Consider the following 27,663-nt stretch of genomic DNA (forward strand, 5'->3'; position numbering starts at 1 on the left):
TTCCATTGTATATACATACTGCATCTTCTTTATCCATTTATCAATTGATGGACATTTGGGCTTTTCCCATTATTTGACTATTGTCGATAGTCAAAACATTGGGGTGCATGTATCTCTTCAAATTAGTATTTTTGTATCCTTTGGGTAAATAGCTAGTAGTGCAATTGCTGGATCGTAGGAAAGTTCTATTTTTTAACTTCTTTTTTTATTTAAAGTAGACTCCATGCCTAGTGTGGAGCCCAGCACGAAGCTTGAATTCACAACCCTGAGATCTAGACCTGAGGTGAGATCATGACTCATACGCTTAACTGACTGAGCCACCCATGAGCCTCTATTTTTAACTTTTTGAGGCACCTCCATACAGTTTCCGGAGTGACTGCATCAGTTGGCAAAGTTGTGGAGAAAGGGGAACCCTCTTACACTGTTGGTGGGAATGCAAAAAATTTTTTATTTTCAAAAAAGGTATACCATGATAAAATAAGGTTTTGAAGAAAGTTTTTTTTTAAGAAAGTATTTTTTGAAAAGTTGTCAGAGATAAGTTAAATATTTGTTTGCATGTGCAATTAAACTTCTAAAAACCACTTGAAATCTTTAAGTCATTTTTCCTTAAAGTAAGCTTGGAAGAACATTTTCCCACAGTATTTGGTTAGTACAGTTCAAGTTTCAGTATATATTTGGATGGCACTATTACTTTGTGGAAATATTTAGGTTTTGGAGTCAACCAGATTTTATTTCTCAGTGGCTCTGTTATCTTGGGCAAACTGTTTGACCTTCTTGAGCTTTAGTTTGTTCTTCTGTTAAATCAAGATGATAGTATATCTTTGTGAGGATTAAATGAGAAAAAGAAATGTAAGGTGCCTCTTAATAAACACTAACCAATGTGGCTATTTTAAGTGTAAACTGTGGGGTTAAACATTCTGAAATTAAGACATACTCAGATAAATTTTTACTTATTCAGATAAACATTTTGCATATGGTTATTTGAAATAGTGAAATGATAATACACAAAGACTAGCTTCATAATATAGCTAAGAAAAAGTACAGAGGAAGAGTGACTGGTTATCTCTGTAAAACTTAAATAAGAGATAATTTTTATGGAAGGGTGTTGACTTTGTTTTCATACATTCTGGACAAGGCATGGAAGTATGAAAGCATCACTGCTAAGAATAGTAGGGGTTTTTTTGTACTTATAAATGGATAGATATAGTAGGAAATGAGGCAAGAAATTGTTAGGCCAAAGTGTTTGTGTTTTAATCTGGAGAGCACATATAGGCAATTGATATTTTTAGGTAGAGATATGACATCTAAATTTTTGAGAGCTTTTTGAAACTCCATCCATCTAGAATGGATGTTGGCATTCTAAAATTGGAATCTTTGCAAAGACTTGAAGATTAATCATAATCATAATGGGTTAGAAAACTAGTTTAAAGGAAAAGATTGTTTAGCTTTACGCTGTTTATAAGAGACATACCCAAAATATAAGGACACAGAAAAATTGAAAGCAAAAGAATTAGAAGAAATATTTTAGGCAAATAGTCACTAAAACAAAATAGATATAGCTATATTAATATCACACAAAATAGATTTAAGTGCAACAAGCATTACTAGAGTTAAAATTACTCTTATAGGGGTGCCTGGGTGCCTCAGTTGGTTAACTGTCTGACTCTTGATTTCTGTTCAGGTCATGATCTCATGGTTGTGAGATCCAGGCCTGTGTCAGGCTCTGTGCTGGGTGTGGAGCCTGCTTAAGATTCTTTCTCCCCCTCTCCCTCTGCTCCTCTCCCCGCCCCAAACCTCTCTCCCCCTCTCAAAAAACAAACAAACAAACAAAAAAGGCTTGTATATAATGTTTAAATAACCCTAAGCAGAAGCCCTAAAGATTCTGAACTTGTGTGAATCTAATAGTAAAATTTCAAATAAAATGAACAAATCTGTAATCATATAGGGAACATTTTTACACATTACTAGGAGTTGTTAGGTGAGTAACAAGAAAGCTAGAAGTTGAAGAGTTCAATGACAATTAACAATCTTGATCTCATGTGTATATATGGAAACCTATACCCAACAGTTTGAAAATTCACACTCTTTTAAGCACTTCTAGAATATTTATAATCTCTCACCTCACTGTGCCAAAAGTGTGAGTTTCAACAAACACCAAAAGATTGATATGTTTTATGTATTGCTTTCTCAGACTGTTGTACAATTAAATTAGAATGTAATCCCCCAAAATCATGTATGTTTGGAAATTTAAAGCCGGCCTTCTTGATACTTATGGAGCATTGAAGAAATTAGATAAAGATTAGAAAGCTCTTGAAGAGGAGTGATATAAAAAAATATCACAGCTCATGGGCTGCAGCCAAAGATACTCTTTTATTATTATTATTATTACATTCAGTTAGCCAGCATATAGTACATTTGATGTAGTGGTCAATGTTTCATTAGTTGTGTATAACACACACACACCCAGTGCTCATCATCACACATGCCCTCCTTAATACCCATACTCTCCCTTCTATAACCCTTAGTTTGGTTCCTGGATCCAGAGCCTCTCATGGTTTGTCTCCCTCTCTAATTTCTTTCCATTCACTTTTCCCTCCCTTCCCTTATGATCCCCTACACTATTCCTTATGTTCCACAGATGAGTGAAATCATACGATAATTGCCTTTCTCTGCTTGACTTATTTCACTCAGCATAATCCCCTCCAGTTCTATCCATGTCAATGCAAATGATGGGTATTCAGCCTTTCTAATAGCTGAGTAATAGTCCGTTGTATATGTAAACCACATCTTTATCCATTTATCTGTTGAAGGGCATCTTGGCTCCCTCCACAGTTTGTCTATCGTGGACATTGCTGTTATGAACACTGGAGGTGCATGTACCCCTTCTTTTCACTACATCCGTATAGCCAAATAAATTCTTAGAGGAAAATTTTTAGCCTCCTATGTGTATGTTAAATTAATATATGAGTGAGAATGAATGAGTTAAAACATCCAATTTATATAGTCAAAAAAAGGACAGTAGAAAAAAGAGCATCACAAGAAAAATAAAAATAGAAGTATTGTAATAATAAAAGATGAAATGATGGAATAGAAAACAATAGAATCACAAAAACCTAAATCTGGTTCTTTTCATAATGACCAAACTAATGGGTACCAGATAAGATTAATCAAGGAGACAAGGCACAAAAGCAATACTGGGATTGAAAAGGAACTTCTAAATTACAGATTTAGCTATGATTTAAGAAATAAGACCAAATACTATGAACCATTGTAGTATGATAAATATGAAAACTTAGACCGAATAAATGACTTTTTAACAAAATATAATTTAACAGAATTTAAGAATAAATTGAAAACGTGAATATATAGCCATTATAGATATTGAATCAATAGTTAAAAATTTGCCTACAAGAAAGTAAACCAAAGAAAACAATGGTGATGACAAAAGGAAACAGGCCCATTATGGCCCACAATATCAAGTTTTGGCAAAGTTGTGGAGCCCTTGGAATTCTGATATGCAGGTTATGCAGGGGGCCATTGGGGGGAAGCATCAGGGTTTGTCAGGAGGCAGAGAGAGTTGGGAGAAAAATATGAGCAGGAGATGTTATTGTGGTGTCTGAGAAGGAGCAGTTAAGGCAGGGTCAGCAGGTTTAGGTTTGGTAGTATAAATAATCTCAATGGACTGAGTGTAAGACTGTCCTGAGTTGTCTAGTACCTGGTCCTGAGGTAATTAGGACAGGGGATTATTGGCCATGAGTATAAGAGCCAAAGACTGGAGTGAGGAACTGGCTCTGGGGTTGATTAGTTCATTTATGAAAGGTAAACTTCCAGGTGAGTAATTTCCTATCTTTAAGAATTGGCTAACCCTGGGAGGGCCAGTCTTCCTAGGATCCGTAAGGCCCCACATATCAAAATGTCAGAATAGAAGGACATACTTAATCTGATAGAGAAAGTTATAAAATGTTACTGAAAATTTTAAGAAAGGCCTAACTAATGAAGTATATATCAGAGATTGCTTTGACAGCACATACTAAAATAAAGCTATATATACTATTTTTTTCTGGAAGGGAGCCTAATATAAAATTGTCAGTTTTTCCCAAAATAATTGATACATTTAATACAATTTCAATCAGTATCCTAAAAGATTTTCGGTAAACCGTATTGAACTGACCCTGAATATCATATGTAAGAACAAAGGTCTAAGAATAAGGGAGACAATTTTGAAGCTGTAGACCAAAGTGGAGGACATGCCTGTAGATACCAGGACTTCTCAAGTTATATGAATTAAATTAATGTGTTGTTGGTATAGGAATATCCTACCCCCCCCCCCCCAAATTGATTGTATAGAACAGACCCTCTTTAGCAAACAGACACACAAGGGAAACTTGGTATGTAACAGGTGGCATTACAAATCAGGGGAAAGATTCGAAGAATCAGTAAGTTAAGGTGCTGGACAGACTGACATTGTGTATTTCATATGTGGTAGAGTGGAAAGAGTATAATGTCACTTATGTAGTGTGCTCCCAAGAATGAATAGCCTACATCTACTACTCATGAGGAAACAGGCAAAGCTAAGCAGATGTTTAGCAGCATGCATTCAATGATTACTGGATTTCTCACTTGGGACACATCAGCTGTCTAGAGAATGTGAGAGAACCCTGGTCTGATGTGTTTCTCTCATTGGTGAGGCACAAAGCTTGAGAAATAGTAGGTAGTTGTGAAAAGAGAGGGAAGTAGGATGAGAAAAACATGTTGTAGTGATAATCTACTTCCAGATAGCTTGAGTGGCTGCTGCATATTTATGCCAGCTTTGGTCATAGGTCATTTAACTTTATACTTGATCACATTAGGAAGTAAAAGAAGGTAGAATCATTGAATCCAGGGCTTCACAGTAAACATAGAATTGTCCACCAGCTTCTGGCAGTTGAAGATCTCATCTTGTGTGACTCTTCAATGGTGTTGTCATTATAGACCTTTGAGTAACCTCTGTGTGTGTGTGTGTGTGTGTGTGTGTGAGAGAGAGAGAGAGAGAAAGGTTTTTTTCTACTTATTAAACAGAGAATGCTCATATTTCCCTATATAAGAAAAAAGAAATACTCGCATAGCATGAGTCTAAAATCATGTGGTTTTTTGTGCACCTTATTTGACATTTAATTTTGTGTCAGTAGTCCGTGTACCCTGGTGGTTGAGAGCAAGGGCCCACCTGCTTCTCAGATTCATACATTGTGTTTACTACTTAGTATGTGTGAGGGCGTGCCTTGAGCATACTGTTTAGTCTTTTTAGGTACTAGTTACAGATAAAATAAGGATAATGTCCAATTGAGAGTTGTGACCATTTGATTAGGTATATAAAGCAGCTAAAGCTCTCTGTGGCACATAATATATGTTCAATAAATTCAAACTATTATTGTAAAAAAATTGTCGGTATCATGAAAGACTTAAAAAAAGCTGAGCTATTCTAGATTAAAGAAACTAAAGATAGAAAATAACTAAAAGCGGTATGTGATCCTAGATCAGAAGAAAAAAAAAGATCTATAAAGAACATTAGAATAACTGATAAAACTTACACATGAATTATATGTTAGATAATAGTATTGTAACAATTTTAAATTTCTTGAATTTGATAGTTGTGGTTATATGAGGCAATGTGTGTTTTCTTAGGATACATACTAAAGTATTTAAGGGTGAAGGTTACTAATTTCTCTAGAATGCAGTTCACTACAAAAACATCTCAGGTGAGAGACAAAAGCAGTTGTGGCAAAATATCAAAATTGGTTAATCTGCATTAAGGGGTACCTGTTTGCAATTTAAAAAACAAAAAGTTCATAAAATGTTGCTGGGAAAATTCATTATTGATTTTTAATAATTAAATAAGATCCCTGCTTTGTGCTTGTAGGAGTGCTGACAGTCCTGACTCTGTTTTTGGCCCTCCATCTTGTTCATGTTCACTGGATTACCTCTCTTGGGGCTACGCGTTCTGGGCCCCTTGAGATTAACATATATACTTTAGAAATGCCAATCAAGGTAGTGATGGGGGCGGCTTGCTTTGACCTCCCAGGAATTTGTTAGAAATAACATAGTCTTTCCCCTTTCCATGCACAGGTAGGCCACAAGACCTAATTAAAGGTTAGTTCTCAGGTACATGCAAACCCTCTGATCTCACTGTGGTGTCCCCATTTCCTCCCTGTCATGCATCCCCTTGCTTTATAAAATCTTTAGGCTAAGGTCTGGACTTTACAGAGAAGAAGTTTAGATAATAGAAAAACGTTTAGGCGTGGGTATGATACTGATTATATTTCAGCCCAGTAGTCTCAGTTCGATGTGAAAAGTATGAGGAAAGATCAGGGTTAACTAAGGCAGGGCTTTGTAGTGGTTGGATGTTGTTATTCAGATTTTTATATCTTTTAGATATGTCTTTTGAAAATACCTTCTTGAAAATTTACTTGCCCTTTGCAAAGGTCATAGGATTTATTGAGTATTTTTAATATACTAGACAGTGGACTGGTTTTGTAATAGCTGATCTTTGAGAATTTGTACAGCCTAAGCCACTTCCCATAATCTTTTCCAGATAAAGAAAAAAAATTGCCAACACATAGGAATGTATATATGTTTCAAAGTTAATGTACTTTATTTTTCATATTGATAATAGTGAGGAAATTTTTTAGTCTCTATTCTTCATTTTGCAGCTTAAGCCTACTATTCTTTTTTAGTACTGCTCATTTCTAATTTTTCCTTACAATAAAGTATAGGTTACTTTGGAGTTTCACTAGTCAAATGTAGAACATTCTTTGCTTTTATTAATCATCCCTTTTTAAATTTTAGAGCTGAACGACAAAGGAATGAAGCACTATATAATGCTGAAGAGTTAAGTAAAGCTTTCCAACATTATAAAGAAAAAGTGGCAGAAAAACTGGAAAAGGTAAGAAGCAGATGTGCCAATTCAGTGTTTGTGTTACTGTCTATATCTAAATATAAACACAGACATAAATAGAATATGTTTGCTTACAACTAAAGCAGGGAATAATTTTTATGACCTCATAATAAAATTGTTGGAATAAAGAATTTATAAATAGTGGTTAAGGCTGGTGTTCATAATCTTCTTTTAATGAGCAAAAAACTTCTCAAGGAACATTCCTTGAACAGATTCTGCATAGTAGTATAGTGACTTTATTACATTCATTTAATATTTTCAAGTAATACCACAGGGATTATAAAACCTGTTTGGAGGAAGGCCACATGCTGAATATTCAAATGTTGAGCTCAGAAGGGAGGTCTGGTCAATAGATACTAATGTGAGAGAATTTCATTTTGATTTAATAATTAAAACAGAGGAAGTTAATGATTCTGTTCAAAGAAAGGTAAACAGAAGAAATAATAAAATTTTAATAAGGGGGTGTTTGGGTGGCTCAGTTGGTTAAGCATCTGCCTTCGGCTCAGGTCATGATCCCAGGATCTTGGGATAAAGCCCCACATCAGGCTCCTTGCTCAGTGGGGGACCTGCTTCTCCTTCTCCCTCTGACTGCTTTTCTGCCTACTTGTGCTTGCTCTCTCTCTCTCTGTCAAATAAATAAATAAAATCTTTAAAAAAGAATTTAATAAGAGGGGTGCCTGGGTGGCTCAGTTGGTTAACTCAGGTCATGATCTCAGGGTCCTGGGATGGAGCCCGGCATCAGGCTCCCCACTGCAGGGGGTCTGCTTCTCCCTCTACCCCCACCCTGCTTTTGTGCTCTCTCTTTACTCTCTTTCTTTCTCTTATATGAATAAATAAAATCTTTTTTAAAAATTAGAAAAAATAAAAATTTAATAAGGACAGATACCATATGATTTCACTTATATATGGAATCTAAAAAAAATGAACAAAAAAGCAGTATCAGACCTATAAATGAAGAACACAAACTGATGGTTCACAGAAAGGGAAGGAGGGTGGGGGAGGGCAAAATGGCTATACCCATAGGAGGTACAGGCTTCCAGTTAGGGAATGCATAAGTCACAGGGATGAAAGGTACAGTATAGGAAATAGAGTCAATGGTATTGTAATAGTGTTGTGTGGTGTCAGATGGGAACTACACTTGTGGTGAGCATAGCATAATGCATAGAGTTGCAGAATCACTGTGTTAGATATCTGAAACTAATGTAACATTGTGTGTCAACTGTATTTCTTTCTTTCTTTTTTTTTTTTTTTAAGATTTTATTTATTTGGGCGCCTGGGTGGCTCAGTGGGTTAAGCCGCTGCCTTCAGCTCAGGTCATGATCTCAGGGTCCTGGGATCGAGTCCCGCATCGGGCTCTCTGCTCGGCGGGGAGCCTGCTTCCCTCTCTCTCTCTCTCTGCCTGCCTCTCTGTCTACTGTGATCTCTCTCTCTGTCAAATAAATAAATAAAATCTTTAAAAAAAAAAAAAGATTTTATTTATTTATTTGACAGACAGAAATCTCAAGTAGGCAGAGAGACAGGGGTGGGTGGGGGAGCAAGTTCCCCACTGAGCAGAGAGCCCGATGTGGGACTCCATCCCAGGACCCTGGGATCATGACCTGAGCCAAAGGCAGAGACCCAACCCACTGAGCCCACAGGTGCCCAACTATATTTCAATGAAAAAAAAATTTAAAAATCAGGATCTTATTAAGTACTGGTCTAAAGTGTAAATTAATCTGGTCACTGTTTTGAAAGCCTTGGAGAAGATCCCCATGGGAATGAAATAGCATAGAAGGGATTTTTTATAAGGTAATATGAAGGAGATAGAATACTCACTGCGGGGGAATATCCTCAGGGAGAGGGAGGACTTTATACAGGAAAGAGAGGAAAAACACAAGATGCTTTTTCACACTTCTCCTTAGGATTCTCATTTTCAAACCGTGGTCAGCAGAGCCCTGTAGTAATGTAGATGTAACAGAAAGTGGAGGCAGATCTCTTGAGCCCTCTTCTCCCACCACTCCAACCTGGGTGCTTGACTTTTTATTTTTAAGATTTTATTTCTGTCTTTGAGAGAGAGAGAAAGAGATTGAGAGAATGAGCAGTGGGGAGGGGCAAATGGAGAAGCAGATTCCCGCTGAGCAGGCAGCTGGACGTGGGGCTGGATCTCAGGATCCTGGGATCATGACCTGAACTAAAGGCAGATGCTTAACTGAGGCCACCCAGGCACCCTCTGGGCACTTTACTTTTACCTGTTTTAGATTTGATTTCACTGGGAGTATTCAGTGGCTAAAATTTCAAGAATTATTTCTCTGGAATATTTGCAGTATAGTATGCCTTTACTAACTTGATGTAGCATCCCTATATGAGTTGCTTGCCTGTGGCCTGTGAGGCCAGAACACTTGCTTTCAGATGGTGGTACCATTGCCCCTCTTTCACAGGCCTTAACCATTTCTGGACAGATGGTCGAGTCCCCCTCCCTGCCCTTTGTTATTGCTGAGGAAGTTTACTTTGCTCCTTTCACTACAAGACCAGGGCCTTAAACATGTTGAATATGAATTGTACTCTCATTTTTATTCCTGAAATCACTATTTTTTATTTTGGAACACCTAAAATTTATGACCACAGTAGTATGTCCACTTAAAATGAATTATTGTTTTAGGTTCAAGTTGAAGAAGAAATATTAGAGAAAAATCTAATTAGCTGTGAAAAAGAAAATAAAAGGCTACAGGAAAAGTGTGGTCTATATAAAAGTGACCTTGAAATTCTGAAAGAGAAATTAAGGTATAGTATCCTGTTGTGGAAAAAGGATTTTTGTGTGGAAATGAAGAAAGAACTGAAACATTATAAGATAGAATATTTGTATATTGTAATTATGGCCTTAAATTGCATAGAAAGATAGGTTTCGTGACTGAAATTGTTTTCTAGGTAACGTTAGGATTCTTTTTTTTTATTAAATAATTTATAAACATATAATGTATTACTAGCCCCAGGTGTACAGGTCTATGAATCACCAGTTTTACACACTTCACAGCACTCACCATAGCACATACCCTCCCCAATGTCCATAAGCCCATCACCCTCTCCTGACCCCCCTCCCCCCGGCAACCTTTGTTTTGTGAGATTAAGAGTCTCTTATGGTTTGTCTCCCTCCTGATCTCATCTTATTTCATTTATTCTTTTCCTATCCCCCCAAACCCCCCACGTTGCATCTCCACTTCCTCATATAAGGAAATCATATGATAGTTGTCTTTCTCTGATTGCCTTATTTCACTAAGCATGATACCCTCTAGTTCCATCCACGTCATCGCAAATGGCAAGATTTCATTTCTTTTGATGGCTGTATAATATTCCATTGTATTTATATACCACATCTTTATCCATTCATCTCTTGATGGACATCTAGGTTTTTTCCATAGTTTGTGTATTGTGGACATTGCTGCTATAAACATTCGGGTGCTAACGTTAGGATTCTTAACCAATAAAATATGTTGATATTAATATACTTGTAAATACAGAGTAATATGATCAACATATTTGCTTTGCATATATTTAAAAAAAATGAACACACACATACTGTCCTTGCAGAGTGACATTAGCTTGTTAGTAAAATATGTGTTTTTCAAGTCATGATGAATTACTTATTCCAGACTTCTCATTTCAGAGACATTAAAAATGTGAAATAGGAAACTATGAATGCATTGTGATGTATTTCAGTATTTAATTTTTTATTGTTGAATATTATTCTGCTGTATGGATGTACCACATTTTTATATCCATTAATCCATTCACCAACAGTTCTAAAGATTAGATTGTCTAATGTTTGACATGTTTTTATAGGTGTATGTGGATGTGTGTGGGCATATATATTTGAAAATAATAATGGTTGATTACTGTTTCTTAGAGATGGCTAATAGTTCATGATTTTTCCTTATATAATTTAAAACTTTCTTGGGCGCCTGGGTGGCTCAGTGGGTTAAGCCACTGCCTTCGGCTCAGGTCATGATCTCAGGGTCCTGGGATCGAGTCCTGCATCGGGCTCTTTGCTCAGCAGGGAGCCTGCTTCCATCTCTCTCTCTCTCTGCCTGCCTCTCCATCTACTTGTGATCTCTCTCTATCAAATAAATAAAATCTTTAAAAAAAATTTAAAACTTTCTTGATGTTGCAATATGTTGAATTAGGATTTTGAGTTAGATCTCCTGTCTTACACTTTTCAAAAGGGAGCAGAAATGCTTTGAAGATAATGGAATTATCCTGCCCTCCTATTTACTGTGAGCACTGGCAAAGTTTCATAACCTTTCTATAGCTTGGTTTCCTTATCTGTAAGCAGAGAATGGTAATATTGCTGCCCACATAAAGTTGTGGGTGCCTGGCGTGCAGAAAGTAGGCACTCAGTAAAGGTGAGCTGGTGTTACTGTTCTAGAATTAAAGCTTTAAAAATATTTTAAAAGTGAGATTAACTAAATATGACTACTGAAAATAGGGTATATTTTATTCTCATTTTTATGCTTGTTTTTTCATAGACAGTTAAAAGAAGAAAATAACAATGGAAAAGAAAAATTAAGGCTCATGGCAGTGAAAAATTCAGAAGTTATGGCACAACTGACTGAATCTAGGCAAAGTATTCTGAAACTAGAGAGTGAATTAGAGGACAAAGAAGAAGTACTTAGAGAAAAATTTTCTCTAATGAATGAAAACCGAGAATTAAAGGTCCGTGTTGTAGCACAGAATGAGCGACTAGATTTGTGTCAACAAGAAATAGAAAGTTCAAGGGTGGAACTGAGAAGTTTGGAAAAAGTTATGTCCCAGTTGCCAGTAAGTATGGGTGAAAAAGAAAATTTTACTGAACTGCTTTATGAAAGGTCATCATCTTGTGGTTGCTCTATTAGTATACATGTATGTATGTATGTACGTATTTTTACATATCTGTACTTTCAATCATGAATTTCTCCTCTGTCTAATCCCTTTTCTTTTTCTGCACTTAACCTTTCTACTCTTCCACCTGTCTTAGTCTCTGAGGTGCCATATGTAAGAACAATACAGGATTTTTTTTTTTTTTTTTGGACAGAAAGCACAAGTAGGCAGAGCAGCAGGCAGAGGGAGAGGGAGAAGCAGGCTTTCCACCGAGCAGGGAACCTGACGTGGGGCTTCATCCCAGGTCCCTGGAATTATGACCTGAGCTGAAGGCAGCAACTTAACTGATTGAGCCACCCAGGCGCCCTGACACAGGATTTTTTAAAAATAGCTTCATTTAGTGTGTAAACCTAAGTTCACAGACATGTACCCCTGGGGATAAAAATACATTATATGTTTATAAAAAAATAAAATTAAAAACAACAACAACAACTAAATAGCTTCATTTAAGTAACATTGACATAGCATAGAACTCACTAATTTTAATTGTACCGTTCAGTTATTTTTAGTAACCTTGAAAGTTTTGGAATAATACCACGATCTAGTTTTCAAACATTGTTATCATCCTCAAAAGATCTTTGTGCTTATTTATAATTAGTCCCTGTACCCACACCCACCCCTAGGGAACCACTAATCTACCTTCTTGTCTCTAGAGATTTGTCTTTTCTGAGCATTTCATATAAATAAAATTATACAATATATGGTTTCTTGCATTCTAAAAATTTGGGGGGATCATCCATTGTGACGTATATCAGTACTTCATTTCCTTTTATTGATTAATATTAGTCCATTGTATGGATGGATATACCACATTTTATTTATCTATTCACCATTAGATGGACATTTGGATTGCTTCCACTTTTGGACTATTAAGAACAATGCTACTGTGAACATTTGCATACAACTGTTTTTGTGGACATACTTTTCATTTCTCTTGAGTAGATAGTTATGTAGGAGTGGACTTTGTTTGTCATATAGTAAAGTTATGTTAACTGTTTTCCAGAGTAGCTCTACCATTTTAGGTTCTCACCAGGAATGTAATATTATTCCTGCTTTTCTGCATCCTAGCCAACATCTTTTATTATCTGTCTTTTAGATTATAGCCATCTTAATGGGTATAAAGTGGTATCACATTGTAGTTTTAATTTGCATTTTTCTAATGACTAATAATGTTGTGTGGCTTTTCATGTACTTACTAGAATGCACAGAACATTAAAATGTTTGTATGAGAGCAGCTGACCACCATTTCTCTTTCAGTTATATATATGACCATATGTATAAGTGAGATTAGGAAGAAAGTAAATATAACTGTATCAGAAACCCATTATTGATACCTGTACGATAAGGGTGAGATCCGGAAAAGAGCGTAGATAAATATCTCATGGATGGTTTCAAATATATTTGAGTGGGTGGTAGATTCTTATCAATTTTAAACTACCATGGAATTAATAAGCTGAAAGGGGCCTTAGAAATCGTTTGATTCAACACCGTCATTTTATTGCTGAAGAAATGTAGCGCCAAGGAAGTAAGTAACTTTTACAACTAGTTCGTAGCAGAATTAAAACTAGAATGCATAATTCTTGGTTCCCAGACCTCTGCTATATCTGCTTTCCTAGGATCCTGGTTTTTTTGCTTAGGTTTTTAATGTACTGTTTACTTTTGAAATTTGACAGTAATTAGATGCAGATTACATTCATTTTTTAATTTTTTAAAAAGATTTTATTTATTTGAAAGGGAGAGAGAGAGAGAATAAGTGGGGATGGGAACAGAGGGAGAAGGAGAAGCAGGCTCCCTGCTGAGCAGGGAGCCCGATGCAAGTCTTCACCCCAGAACCCTGGGTTCATGACCTGAGCCGAAGACAAATGCTTAACTGACTGAGCCACCCAGGAACCCAATAGCATTCATTTTAAACTGATATTCTCATTTGACTCAATATCATGAATTACTTTCTATATGATTCTGAAGTTGGTTTGGTAATACATGTTTGATCCTGTGTTTCATGCAATGCTAGGAATAACATGGTTTGGAATTGTGAATTTTTTTCATTTCTAGGAAGCTTGGTTTGGTTATAATTTGAAGGTAGTAGTCATTAAGTGCTTATCTTACCCCCTTTCACAACTAATTTAAAAAATTCTCTATTGTTCAAACATACAGAAAAGCACATACCACTTGCTATATCTGAGTAATATAGGGTGATATCCACTTCAGATTTTTTTAGAATAAAATTTTACAGATAAATAAAGCCTCTTTATGTACTATGTTAGATCCCAGTCCTTTCAATCTGTCCATAGAGGTAGGCACTATTCCGAAACTCATGTGTATCGTTCTTGGCTATACTTTAAATGTTGCCACAATGTGAATGCTCTAGAAAAACATATATTACTAATATATTTTTGGAAAATACTACATGTGCCTCTGTTGTTTTCCACTTAATGTTGTGTTATATGATGTCTCCAGATGATTTATATAATGCAGATTTATTTTAACTCTTGTGTTTTTCCTGCTATCTTAATATTTCATAATGTATTTATACATTTATCCTATTGTTCGACTTTAGGTTATTTCTGTTAATTCACATAATTTTTAAAAATTGGAGTTCTGAATAATAAAACAGTTGCACCATCAATGTTGTAAGTTTACATGTGTTTGTTTTTAAATTTGCAGTTAAAAAGAGAAATGTTTGGTTTTAAATCATCTCTTTCTAAACACCAGATGAGTAGTTTCTCAAACAAGGAAGACAATTACATTGGCTGCTGTGAGGCAAATAAAATGGTGATTTCAGAATTGAGGTATGGTTTTCAGATGCTGAAGTTGCAGCAAATACAGTGTTTTTTTAAAATTGATAATTAAATTAATTTAATCTTTGAGAAGATGAAAAATGTACAGAAATGTTGTTCTGCAAGTATTATAACAAATATCTGTGTTTCCACAACTAATAATTGATTCTTTGTAACATTCTGTGATTTTTTTTTTCAAATGTGTTTAAGTAAAAACATTATGGGATATTTCTTCCCACTAGTCTCATTCTCCTCCTAAGTGTCCACCATCCTGAATTGGGTGTATATTCTTCAGTCCATTTTGTATATGTTTACATCCATACATGGAAAATATACTATGTGCTTATATTGTTTGTAATTTTGCTTTTTCACTCAGCATTATTTTTTAAATTCATAAATGTTGTGGTAGGTAGTTAGAGTGAGGTAGGTAGTTAGAGTGACTAATCAATGGGTGGATTAGTATGGTTAGTTTTAGTAGCTAACTATATAGGAGTCTATCCTATAACTGTATCTATCACTATTTATTGATAGCTACCTTGTTTCTACTTTTCTTCCATTATAAACAGTGCTCCAAATTACATACATTTACATGTTTCCTTTTACAATATGCCAGAGTTTCTCCAAAAGTGAAATTGTTGGCTCATGGTGTGTGTATATTTTTAGTTTTACTAGGTACTATCAAGTTTTTAAAATAGCTGACCAGTTTAGATTCCAATCAATGGTATGTAAGAATTTCTACATTCTGCCCAATAGTTAACAAATACCAGAGTTTTAAAATTTTGCTAACTTGAGGTAAAAATGATATGAGATATTTATATAGGATCTTTCTAATAATTTTTGGTGTATTTTATTTTGTTCCAGGATTAAGCTTGCAATAAAGGAGGCAGAAATTCAAAAGCTTCAGGCAAACCTGGCTGCAAATCAGTTATCTAAGAGTCTTATTGCTTGTAATGACAAACAAGAAAGTGGCAAATTAAATAGTTTAGAGACAGAACCAGTAAAACTAGGAGGAAGTCAATTAGGTGAGTGTATTAAATTGAATTTTTAAATTCTAGGTCTTTTTTTTTTAAGATTTTATTTATTTTGGGGGAGGGGGAAGCATACGCATGAGCATGGGGAGGGGCAGAGGGAGAATCAGGCTCCCTGCTGAGCAGGGACCCTGGGATCATTACCTGAGGCAGACATTTAACTGACTGAACCACCAAGGTGCCCCTTAATTCTAAGTCTTTTATGATAATTTTTTAGAGAAATGGATTATCAAAAGTTTAGTTTCTATTATCGATAATCTGTTAGTACTAGTTTGGGTTGGTCTGATCTCTCCTCATTCATGATTTTATCTATCTGAGGCCTTTCTCTCTCTCTCTCTTTTTTATAAGATTTTTTTATTTATTAATTTGAGAGAGACAGAGTGAGTGAAAGCATGAGCAGGGTAGGGACAGAGGGAGAGCATGAAGCAGACTCCCCGCTAAGCAGGGAGCCTAATGCAGGGCTCAATCCTAGGACCCCAACATCATGATCTGAGCCAAAGGCAGATGCTTAACTGACAGAGCCACCCAGGTTCCCCTCTCTTTTCATTTTGATAAATCTGACTCAGGGTTTATCAGTTTTATTCTTTCAAAGAACCAGTTCCTGGTTTCATTGATCTATTCTGGGTTTCTTTTTTTGTTTGTTTCTATATCATTTATTTCTACTCTAATCTTTATTTCCCTTCTCCTGACTTTAGGCTTTGTTTGTTGTTCTTTTTCTAGCTCCTTTCCAGTGGCTTTAAAAAAAAATTTTTTTTTTAATTTTTATTTTTTTTTTAAAGATTTTATTTATTTGAGAGAGAGAGATCACAAGTAGGCAGAGAGGCATGTAGAGAGAGGGGGAAGCAGGCTCCCCGCTGAGCAGAGAGCCCAATGTGGAGCTTGATCTCAGGACCCTGAGATCATGACCTGAGCCGAAGACAGAGGCTTAACCCTCTGAGCCACACAGGTGCCCTGCCTTTTTTTTTTTTTTTTTTTAAATAAAAAGAATTATTTTTTTTTTTCTTTCTTTTTTTTTTTTTTTTTAAAGATTTATTTATCTGAGCAAGAAAGAGAGAGCACACACAAGCAGAGGGGAGAGGCAAAGAGAGAAGGAGAAGCAGACTCCCCACTGAGTAGGGATCCCGATACAGGACTCAATCTCAGGACCCTGGGATCATGACCTGGGCTGAAGGCAGAAGCTTTACTGACTGACCCACTCAGGTGCCCTCCAATGGCATTTTTTATAGAACAGTAGAACAATCCTAAAATTTGTATGGGACCACAAAAGACCCAATAGCCAAAGTAATTTTGAAAAGTAAAACAAAGCTGGAGGCATCACATTTCCTAATTTCAAACTATATTACAAAGCTATAATATTTAAAACAGTGTGGTATTGACATTAAAAACAGACATAGGGGGCGCCTGGGTGGCTCAGTGGTTTGGGCTGCTGCCTTCGGCTTGGGTCATGATCTCAGGGTCCTGGGATCGAGCCCCGCATCGGGCTCTCTGCTCCGCAGGAAGCCTGCTTCCTCCTCTCTCTCTCTCTCTCTCTGCCTGCCTCTCTGCCTACTTGTGATCTCTGTCTGTCAAATAAATAAATAAAATCTTTAAAAAAAAAAAAAACAGACATAGATCAATGGAACAGCATAGAGACCACAAAACGTGTGCATGAGGAGTCAATTAATTTACAACAAAGGAGATAAGAACATTCGATAGGATAAGGATAGCTTTTTCAATAAACACTGTCAGGAAAACTGAATAGCCAAATGCAAAAGAATGAAAGTAGACTACTATCTTACAGACAAAAATCAACTCAAAATGGATTATGGACGAATATAAAACCTGAAACCATGAAACTAGAAGAAAATATAAGAAAAAAATCTCCTAGATATCAGTCTCGATGATGATTTTCTTTTGGACTTAAGACCAAAACCAAAAGCAAGAAAGTAAAAATAAGTGGGACTATATCAAACTAAAAAGTTTCTCTCCAGCAAAAGAAAAGACAACCTATAAAGTGGGAGAAAGCATTTGTAAATCATATCTGATAAGGCGTTAATATCCATACATAAAAATTCCTACAACTCAATACAAAAAAAATTTAATTTAAAAAAATGGGCAGAGGCGGGGCACCTGGCTTAGTCATTTGAGTATCTGACTCTTGATTTCAACTCAGTCTTGATCTCAGGGTCGTGTAATCGAGCCGCAGGTTGGGTTTGGCACTCAGTGTAAAGTCCGCTTGTCCTTACCCTCTGCTCCTGCCCTAGCTCTCTCTTTCTCTCAAATAAATAAAATATATTTTTTTTAATGGGCAGAGGATCTACATAGACATTCTTCCAAATAAGACATCCACATGGTAAACACATGAAAAGATGCTCAACAGCACTAATCATCAGGGAAATGCAATCAAAGCCACAATGACATATCACTTCACATCTTTCAGAATGGCTATCATCAAAAAGGCAAGAAATAAACATTGGTGAGGATGTGAAGAAAAGGGAGCCCTTGTGCCCTGTTGGTGATGACATATATTGTACAGTTGCTTTGGAAAACAGGATGGAAGTTCCTCAAAAAATTAAAAATAGGACTACCATATGTTGTAGTAATTCCAGTTTGGAGTATTTATCTGACATCTGAAATCATTATCTTTTCTTTTTATTATGTTCAGTTACCCATCATATAATACATCATTAGTTTTTGATGTAGTGTTCAAGGATTCATTAGTTGCATATAACACACAGTGCTCATCACAACATGTGCCTTCCTTAATACCCGTCATCTGGTTACTCTATCCTGCCAACCCCCTGAAATCACTATCTTGAAAAGATGTCTGCACTCCTATACTATATATATATATGTATATAATGTACGCATACACACTGAAATATTATTCAGCCTTAAAAAAGACACCCTGCCACTTGTGACAACATGGATGAACCTTGAGGACATGAGGTTAAACAAGAAGTCAGGCAGAGAAAGAAATACTGCATGATCTCGCTAATGTATGAAATGTCAAAACAACAAAACAAACTCATAGAGGAGAAACTGGTGTTTGCCAGAGGCAGGACTTGGGGATGGGGAAAATGGGTAAATGTGGTCAAAAGGTACAAACTTTCAGTTATAATATAAACAAGTCCTAGAGATGTAATATATAGCATGATGACTATAGTTACTAATACTGTATTATATGTATAAAAATTGTTGGGAGAGAATATCTTTCTTTTTCTTTATTGTGTTATGTTAGTCATTCGTTTTTGATGCAGTGTTCCAGGATTCCTTGTTTATGTGGGAGAGAAGATCTTAAAAGCTGTCATCCCTCCCTAAAATTTGTAACTATATGTGATGATGCATATTAAATAGACATTGTAGTAATCATTTCAAAATACATACATATACCAAATCAATATGTCATACACCTGAAACTAATATAGTGTTATATATCAATTATGTATCAATAAAAAATAGCTGGAATAACTATATTAATTTTGGACAAATCAGAGTTGAGGCTGACAGAACTAGAAGGATAAATTAACAAATCCACATATAAATCTGAAGATTTCAAAAGTACTTTCTCAGTAATTGAGAAAACAAGTACACAGAAAATCATTAGGAGGGGGCGCCTGGGTTGCTCAGTGGGTTGGGCCGCTGCCTTCCGCTCGGGTCATGATCTCAGGGTCCTGGGATCAAGTCCCACATCAGGCTCTCTGCTCAGCAAGGAGCCTGCTTCCCCCTCCCTCTGCCTGCTGCTCTGCCTACTTGTGATCTCTCTCTGTCAAATAAATAAATAAAATCTTTTAAAAAAATCATTAAGAGGAAAGAAGACTTAAGTACTATAAAGAAGTTTAATATGATTGACATTCACTCTATACAGTAATCACCAGAATATACAATTTTCTCAAATGTATTTAAAATATTCATCACGATACTCCATATGCTGGCTAATAAATGAAGTCTCAAAACATTTTAAAAAACTGAAATTAAAAAAAAAAACAAATCAGATTCATTCATACAACCTAATGTCCACTACTAATAACCAAAAATTCTCCAGAAAATTCTAAATATTTGGAAATAAACACACACAAAAGATATTATAGGATATTTTGAAGTAAATAAAATGAAAATAGAACATATAAAAATTAGTGTTAGCTATAGCATTGCCTAAAGATAATTTTATACCTTAAAACACTTAGATTAGAAAAGAAGAAATGTTTAAAATCAATAATCTAAGCTTTCACTGTAGGAAAAATTAAGGACAATTAAACCCAAAGGAAACTGAGAAGGAGTACAAGGGATCCTGTGGGTATGTTCTTCTAGTTTTGTTTTTTTTTAATTAAAGTATAATTAACATAGCGTGGTATGTTAGCTTCAGGTATACAATAGAGTAATTCAACATTTCTATACATTACTCAGCATTCATCATGATAAGTGTATTCTTAATCCCTTTTATCTGTTTAACTCTTTCCCCACCCTCTGGCAACAACCAATTTGTTCTCCATATATGAGTGTATTTTTGTGTTTTTTTCTTTGTTCATTTGTTTCTTAAATTCCACATGTGAGTGAAATCAAACAGTATTTGTCTTTCTCTGACTTATTTCAGTTAGCATTATATCCTCCAGGTCCATTTACGTAGCAAATGGCAAAATCTTGTTATTTTTTATTTTTTATGGCTGATATTACTTTTATGGTTGATATTACTGAAATGTAATATTCCATTTTATACACACCCACACCCTATCTTCTTTATCCATTCATTTATTGGTGGACACTTAGGTTGCTTCCATATCTTGGCTATTGTAAATAATAATGGAATAAATATAGGGGTGCATATATCTTTTTGAGTTAGTGTTTTCATTTTCTTTGGGTATACACTCAGTAGTAAAATTACTAAATCATATAGTAATTCTGCTTATTTTTCTTTTAAAGAATTTATTTATTTATTTGACAGAGATCACAAGTAGGCAGAGAGGGAAGCAGTAGGGGGCAGGCAGGCTCCCTGCTGAACAGAGCACCCACGATCCCAGGGCCCTGAGATCATGACCTGAGCCAAAGGCAGAGGCTTTAACCCACTGAGCCACCCAGGTGCCCCTCTGTTTTTGGTTTCTTAAGGAACTTCCATATTGTTTTCCAAATGTGTTTTTTATTTTAGCTGTTCTGGCAGGTATGAGGTGATATCTTACTGAAGTTTTGATTTGCATTTCCCTGATACTTAGTGATGTTGAACACTTCTCATATGTCTGTCTGTTGGCCATTTGTTTCTGATGGAAATTTTAGATGTCTTGATTGTGCTGATAGTTACAAAGATGAAGCCTATGAAAAAAACAAAGATTTGACCAAATGTATCGAACTTTATATTTTTAATGGCTGCACTTTATTTTAAGTAAGATTTACATCAAGTACCTTTTTATTTATTTAAATAATAGTACTTTTGCCCCCTTGTGGGGGGGCAAAGGGAGAGGGAGAGAAAAACTGTCTTCTTGGTGTTTGTTTGGTATTTATTTTAATGGCATTTATTCCTCTTTCCTGCTTTCTTTTGGATCAGTTATATTTTAGTATTCCATTCTTGTCTCCACTATTGATTAGCTAACTATACCTCTTTCTTTTCTTTTTTTTTTTTTTTAAAAGATTTTTATTTGTTTATTTGACAGAGAGAGATTACAAGTAGGCAGAGAAGCAGGCAGAGAGAGAGGAGGAAGCAGGGGCTCCCCGCTGAGCAGAGAGCCTGATATGGGGCTCGATCCCAGGACCCTGAGATCATGACCTGAGCTGAAGGCAGCGGCTTAACCCACTGAGCCACCCAGGCGCCCCCCCTCTTTATTTTCTTAATGGTTGCCCTAGTGGTTAACTTATGTATCTTTAACTTATCATGGTCTATCTTCAAGTATAATTGACTGGTGGTAGGAAAAATGACAGCAGAGAAAATTAGATAGCTAAGTGATTAGAGAGAATAGGAATGAGTAATGAGATTATTAGCAGAGTGCATACTAGTTATTAGAGGTGTTAATAAATATGTTATAAATTCTCTTACATCAAAGAGTATAGAGCTAATGATAGATAGATAGCCTAGAATGTGAACTATTAGGAACATGGAGAATTGGTAGGAGATGGCTGCTTAAGCAACCCTTGAAAGCATAATACATCTCTACACATTTCCATACCTATGTGTGTTTTCATGCCATATAGATTATGTCCCTTTAAGGCACTCCTGAAAACTCAGTCACTTTTGGATGGGAGTAGGTTTATATGTGTGTAGTGGAGAAAGGATGTGTTTGAACAACTATTTTCGCTAACCCTCAGTAGTTTCAAAAAGCATCACTGAATTCTTATGAGCTAGTTTAGACTAGGAAGAATTCCGTTCTTCAGTTTTTGAACTTGTATCTGTATACAGTACATGAAAATGCTCTTTTTTTTTTTTTTAAAAAAAAAATAAAAAAAAAAAAGATTTTATTTATTTGACAGACAGAGATGACAGGTAGGCAGAGAGGCAGGCAGAGAGAGAGGAGGAAGCAGGCTCCCTGTTAAGCAGGGAGCCTGATGCAGGGCTTGATCCCAGGACCTGGGATCATGACCTGAGCTGAAGGCAGAGGCTTTACCCCACTGAGCCACCCAGGTGCCTCAAAAATACTCTTTTTTTGAAAAAGATTATTTATTTATTTGAGAGTGAGAGAGAACATGAGAGATAGAAAAAGCACAAGTGGGGGAAAGGTCAGAAGGGAAAGGGAGAAGCAGACTCCCTTGCTGAGCAGGGAGCCTGATTTCAGGGCTCTGTCTCAGGACCCTGAGATCATGACCCGAGTAGGAGTCAGATGCTTAACCAACTGTGCCATCCAGGTGCCACTATATCAAAATATTCTTTTTTTTTTTATATCAAAATATTCTTAATGATTCCAGGTTATCCAGAGAAATTTTATGGTCAACTTCAGTTTAAGGAAACAGCACAGCTTTTTTAAAAAACAATGATTTTTAAAAAACAATGTTTTCTATCCAAAAAGGGGGGGGATACTTTTAGAGTGAGAGAAGGACTCTTTCTGTTATAAAGGAATAGTCTAGAAAAGTGAGTGATTCAGAAGAATTTATTCCTACTTTTATGTACTTAAATATGGAAAGTACCTTACTTACTATGTTCTTTCATTATATTTTCCTTAATGTATGTCTCCTTCTCCATTCCCTTTAGTATTTTTTAGATGAGAAATTAAACTTTGTTTATAACTAGATCTTTCAACATTTAATAGGTTTTTATTTAAGCTTGTTTTTAAAAGATTTTTAAGATTTTTTTTATTTGGGATAGAGTGAGAGCAAATGAGTGAGAGAGTACAAGGAGAGGCAGAGGGAGAAGCAGGCTATCCACCAAGCAGGGAGCCTGACACAGGGCTTGATCCCAGGACCTTGGAATCATGACCCAGCCAAAGGCAGATGCTTAACAGACTGAGACACCCAGGCACCCCTATTCTTTAAGTTTTATACAGAACAATTTTCCTTCTATGTTTGTTAGCAGAAAGAATAAAAGACCAAAATCAATATACTGTGAATAAGCAGTATGAAAGAGAAAGACAAAGACTCACTTCTGGAATAGAAGAACTGCGTGCTAAGTTGATGCAAATAGAAGCTGAGAATTCTGATTTGAAGGTTAACATGGCCCACAGAACTAGTCAGTTTCAGCTGATACAAGAGGAGCTGCTGGAGAAAGCTTCAAACTCGAGCAAACTGGAAAGTGAAGTAAGCTTGAATTAGCTGTTTGTATGTACTAACTGTGGAGACAAGAAAAAAAGTCCTGTAGAGTTGTGTCAAAGTTGGATGTGTAAGTCCAGATTTATACATCAGTTATAAAATCTTTTAAAATCATATTTGGAAACCTTTGGGTTTTAACCTATGTTAAAAGTAAGAAATTACTCTCTGGTGGCTAGCAGGTATCAAATATGGTAGAACTTCTAATGTATGGCAGTCTATTATTTCTTCCAAGTATAAGTTAATATGGCTAATAAACATTCAACAAGTCAAGAATTTGGATTATGTAATTAGAAGAAAAAGAGTGATAATAGATGATTTTGAATGTTAGCTAACAGCAGAATGAGCTGGGATGCCTGTTAAATGTGCAGATTTTGGGTACTGTTCTAATGATTCTGGTATGGAGTAATGCTCAGAAATCCCCATTGGTGAACAAGTGCATATGATTCTGATGCAGATATGTTTGGATTACATTTTGAAAATTGCATAATGCGTGTTTTGTGAGTATTTGATCTTCATTTCTATTGAGGACAGAATAAGGATGCCTTCTTAGGCAATTATAGACCAGAACCACGTGTATATGTTATATTCACACTTTAGACTGAAGCTGATGCTGTCTGTAGGAATACTTTTTTTGATAGGAGTACTTTTAAAATGTCTGATTTCTCATTTTAAAATCTTTACCCCACACTTAAGAAAAAGATGGGACAATCTGTCATATATCTGGTCTCCCCTTCACTATTTTTCTTTTAGATTGTCACTTATCTTTAAAAGTAATTTTTAAGAAATAATAATTTATTCATTTAATTTATTTTTATTTATTTCAATGTGTTTTCAGATGACAAAGAAATGTTCTCAACTTTTAACTCTCGAGAAACAGCTGGAAGAAAAAATAGTTGCTTATTCCTCGATTGCTGCAAAAAATGCAGAGCTAGAACAGGAGCTTATGGTAAAAATTACTGTTTGGCTACAAATTCACTGTGACTTTAAGGCACTTGATTTGTGATAGTGTGCTTGTTTTAGTATCATTGTTGTATAGGAAACTATAAACTCTAGTAAATTTTTCTGATGATTCATTTTTTTGCTTCTTTATTTTTAAGTTTATAGGCTTATATGGTAAATTGTTATCTGTAATTTCTCATTTTTATTATAGTAGAATTTTGAAGGAAATGGTATACTTCTTTGATATGCTTTTCAGTACTTTGAAATAGTTAAATCTTTTTATTTTGATAGTTTTTTTTTTTTCCAGCATAACAGTATTCATTATTTTTGCACCACACCCAGTGCTCCATGCAATCCGTGCCCTCTCTAATACCCACCACCTGGTTCCCCCAACCTCCCACCCCCTGCCGTTTCAAACCCCTCAGATTGTTTTTCAGAGTCCATGTCTCTCATGGTTCACCTCCCCTTCCAATTTCCCCCAACTCCCTTCTCTTCTCTAACTCCCCTTGTCCTCCATGCTATTTGTTATGCTCCACAAATAGTTTTTTTAAATAACTATTTTGTCTTTTCAGTAACTGTTTAAATATTTTTGAAGTTTTACATATTAACTACTGTGATTCTTCAAAGAATAGAGTATGACAAATTTAATACTTTACTTATGTACTTTTATGTAAAACTAGTTGTCAGTTGTATTCTTTTAAAGTGTATTTGTATGTCTAGGAAAAGAATGAAAAGATAAGAAGTCTAGAAACCAATATCAATACAGAACATGAGAAAATTTGTTTAGCTTTTGAAAAGGCCAAGAAAATTCATCTTGAACAGCATAAAGAAATGGAAAAGCAGATTGAAAGAGTAAGATACTATGTTTTTCTTTTTTGTGGCTGGATAATACTCCATTGGGGGTGGTGTGTGTGTGTGTGTGTGTGTGTGTGTGTGTGTGTGTGTTTGTGTGTAAAAATATGAGCTTGAAATATAGAGCAATAACATTACCCAGTCTGAGCAACAGACTGCTTGACTTATTTCACTCAGCATAATCTCTTCAGTCCCATCCATGTTGATACAAAAGTTGGTTATTCATCCTTTCTGATGGAGACATAATACTCCATTGCGTATATGGACCATATCTTCTTTGTCCATTCGTCTGTTGAAGGACATCTTGGTTCTTTCCACAGTTTGGTGACTGTGGCCATTGCTGCTATGAACATTGGGGTACAAATGGCCCTTTTTTTCACTACATATTTATCTTTGGGGTAAGTACACAATAGTAAACAATTGCAGGGTCATAGGGTAGCTTTATATTTAATTTCTTAAGGAATCTCCACACTGTTTTCCAAGGTAGTTGCACCAACTTGCATTCCCACCAGCAGTGGAAGAGGGTTCCCCTTTCTCCACATCCTCTCCAGCACTTGTTGTTTACTGTCTTGTTAATTTTGGCCATTCTAACTGGTGTAAGGTGGTATCTCAATGTGGTTTTGATTTGAATCTTGCTGGGCTAGTGATGATGAACATTTTTTCATGTGTCTGTTAGCCATTTGTATGTCTTCTTTGGAGAAGTGTCTGTTAATGCCTTCTGCCCATTTTTTGATGTGATTATCTGTTTTGTGTGTGTTGAGTTTGAGGACTTCTTTATAGATATTGGATATCAACCATTTATCTGTACTGTGATTTGTGAATATCTTCTTCCATTCCATGGGTTACCTCTTTGTTTTGTTGACTGTTTCCTTTGCTGTGCAGAAGCTTTTGATCTTGATGAAGTCCCAGAAGTTCATTTTCGCTTTTGTTTTCTTTGCCTTTGGAGACATATCTTGAAAGAAGTTGTCATGTGGCTGAAGTTGAACATTAGTTTTCTTTAAATGTTTGGTAGAATTCACTAGTGAATCTATCAGGTTCAAGGCTTTTCTTTGTTGGGAGCTTTTGATTACTGATTGAACCTCTTACTAGTTTTAGGTCATTATTCAGATGATCTATTTCTTCATTATATAGTCTTTGTAGGTTTTGATTTATAGGAATGTGTCCATTTCATTTAGATTATTCAGTTTGTGGGCATACAGTTATTCATAGTACTCCCTTATGACGTTTTTTGTTTCTGTATAATTGGCAGTACTGTCCCCACTTTCAATTCTGATTTTGGTAATGTGCCTTCTCTGTTTTTTTAATCTACTTAGCTAAAGATTTATCAATTTTGTTTTGTTTTTTTCTAAGAGCTAACTTTTCATTTCATTGATACACTTTGTTTTTTGTCCTCCATTTTGTTGACTTTTACTGTAATCTTTATTCTTTCCTTCTCTCAACTGGCTTTGGGTTTGGTTTGTTCTTCTTTTTCTAGTTCCTTATGTTTTGAAGTTAAATTATTGACTTGAGATCTTTTTTGTTTTTGAATATAAGCATTTATAGCTGTAAATTACCCCTTAGCTCCACTTGGCTGTGTCTCTTAAGTTTTGGTAAGTGGTGTTTTTGTTTTCATTTGTCTCCTGGTTTCTTCTAATTTCCCTTGTGAATTCTTTGATTCATTGATTGTTTAAAAATATGTTGTTTAATTAATGTCCCAGTCCTGTGAATTTTTAAATTTTCCTTTCATTATTCATTTCTAATTTCATCTGATTGTTGTTGGAGAAGATACTTTGAATGATATCTGTACTTCTAAATTTGTTGAAATTTCAATTTGTGGCCTAACATGGTCTATCCTGCAAAATGTCCCCTTCACACTTGAGAAGAATGTATATTCTGTTGTTGGGTAGAATGTTCTGTATATGTCTAGTAGATCTAGTTGATTTATTATGTTAAGTCCTCTATTTCCTTACTTATATTCTGTCTGGTCTTCTAATTATTATGAGTGGGGTATTGAAGTTTCCAACTATTTTTGTAGAACTGTCTACTTTCCCTTCAGTTTTGTCAGTTTTGCCTCATATATCATGTCATTACATGGGTAAACATTATAATTATTAAATCTCACTATTATTTTGAGCCTTCTAGTAAATAATGTCCTTCTTTTTCTTTTAAAAACTTTTTTGATATAAAGTGTCTTATCTGATATTTGTGTAGGTACCCCTGCTCTCTTTTGGTTATTTATTTGCATGGAATATGTTTTTCTATCCTTTCACTTTCAACATGTTTATGTCTTTGGATCTCAAGTGAGTCTCTTATAGACAGCATATACAGTTGATCCTTGTACAACAAGAGTCTGAACTGCATGGGTCCACTTATTTGTGGATTTTTTTAAAAGCAGTACTGTAAATGTATTTTCTCTTATGATTTTATTAATATTTTTCCTCTAGCTTATTTTATTCTAAGAATATGATACATATAAGATACAAAATATGTGTTAATCTGTTTATGTTATTGGTAAGGCTTTGGTCAACAGTAAGCTATTAGTAGTTAAGTTTCTGTGTAGACAAAA

The 27,663-nt window shown here is 35.4% G+C and overlaps 1 protein-coding gene across 12 annotated transcripts in view; it reads left to right on the top strand.

Annotated features, from left to right (window-relative positions):
- The window catches only part of CCDC18 (coiled-coil domain containing 18), a 109,340-nt gene that overhangs the window by 14,159 nt on the left and 67,518 nt on the right, over nt 1-27,663 (top strand). For 11 of the 12 annotated variants that reach the window (XM_059375419.1, XM_059375420.1, XM_059375414.1 and 8 more), the window contains 8 exons: nt 6,823-6,919; nt 9,570-9,691; nt 11,431-11,722; nt 14,486-14,610; nt 15,460-15,620; nt 23,092-23,315; nt 24,163-24,273; nt 24,987-25,118. In XM_059375419.1, the coding sequence (XP_059231402.1) occupies nt 6,823-6,919; nt 9,570-9,691; nt 11,431-11,722; nt 14,486-14,610; nt 15,460-15,620; nt 23,092-23,315; nt 24,163-24,273; nt 24,987-25,118 (1,264 nt within the window). The remainder of the gene's footprint in view (nt 1-6,822; nt 6,920-9,569; nt 9,692-11,430; nt 11,723-14,485; nt 14,611-15,459; nt 15,621-23,091; nt 23,316-24,162; nt 24,274-24,986; nt 25,119-27,663) is intronic. The other variant, XM_059375411.1, reaches the window with a different exon arrangement.

The sequence above is a fragment of the Mustela nigripes genome, chromosome 14, assembly GCF_022355385.1.
Source record: "Mustela nigripes isolate SB6536 chromosome 14, MUSNIG.SB6536, whole genome shotgun sequence".
Classification (NCBI taxonomy): Eukaryota; Metazoa; Chordata; class Mammalia; order Carnivora; family Mustelidae; genus Mustela; species Mustela nigripes.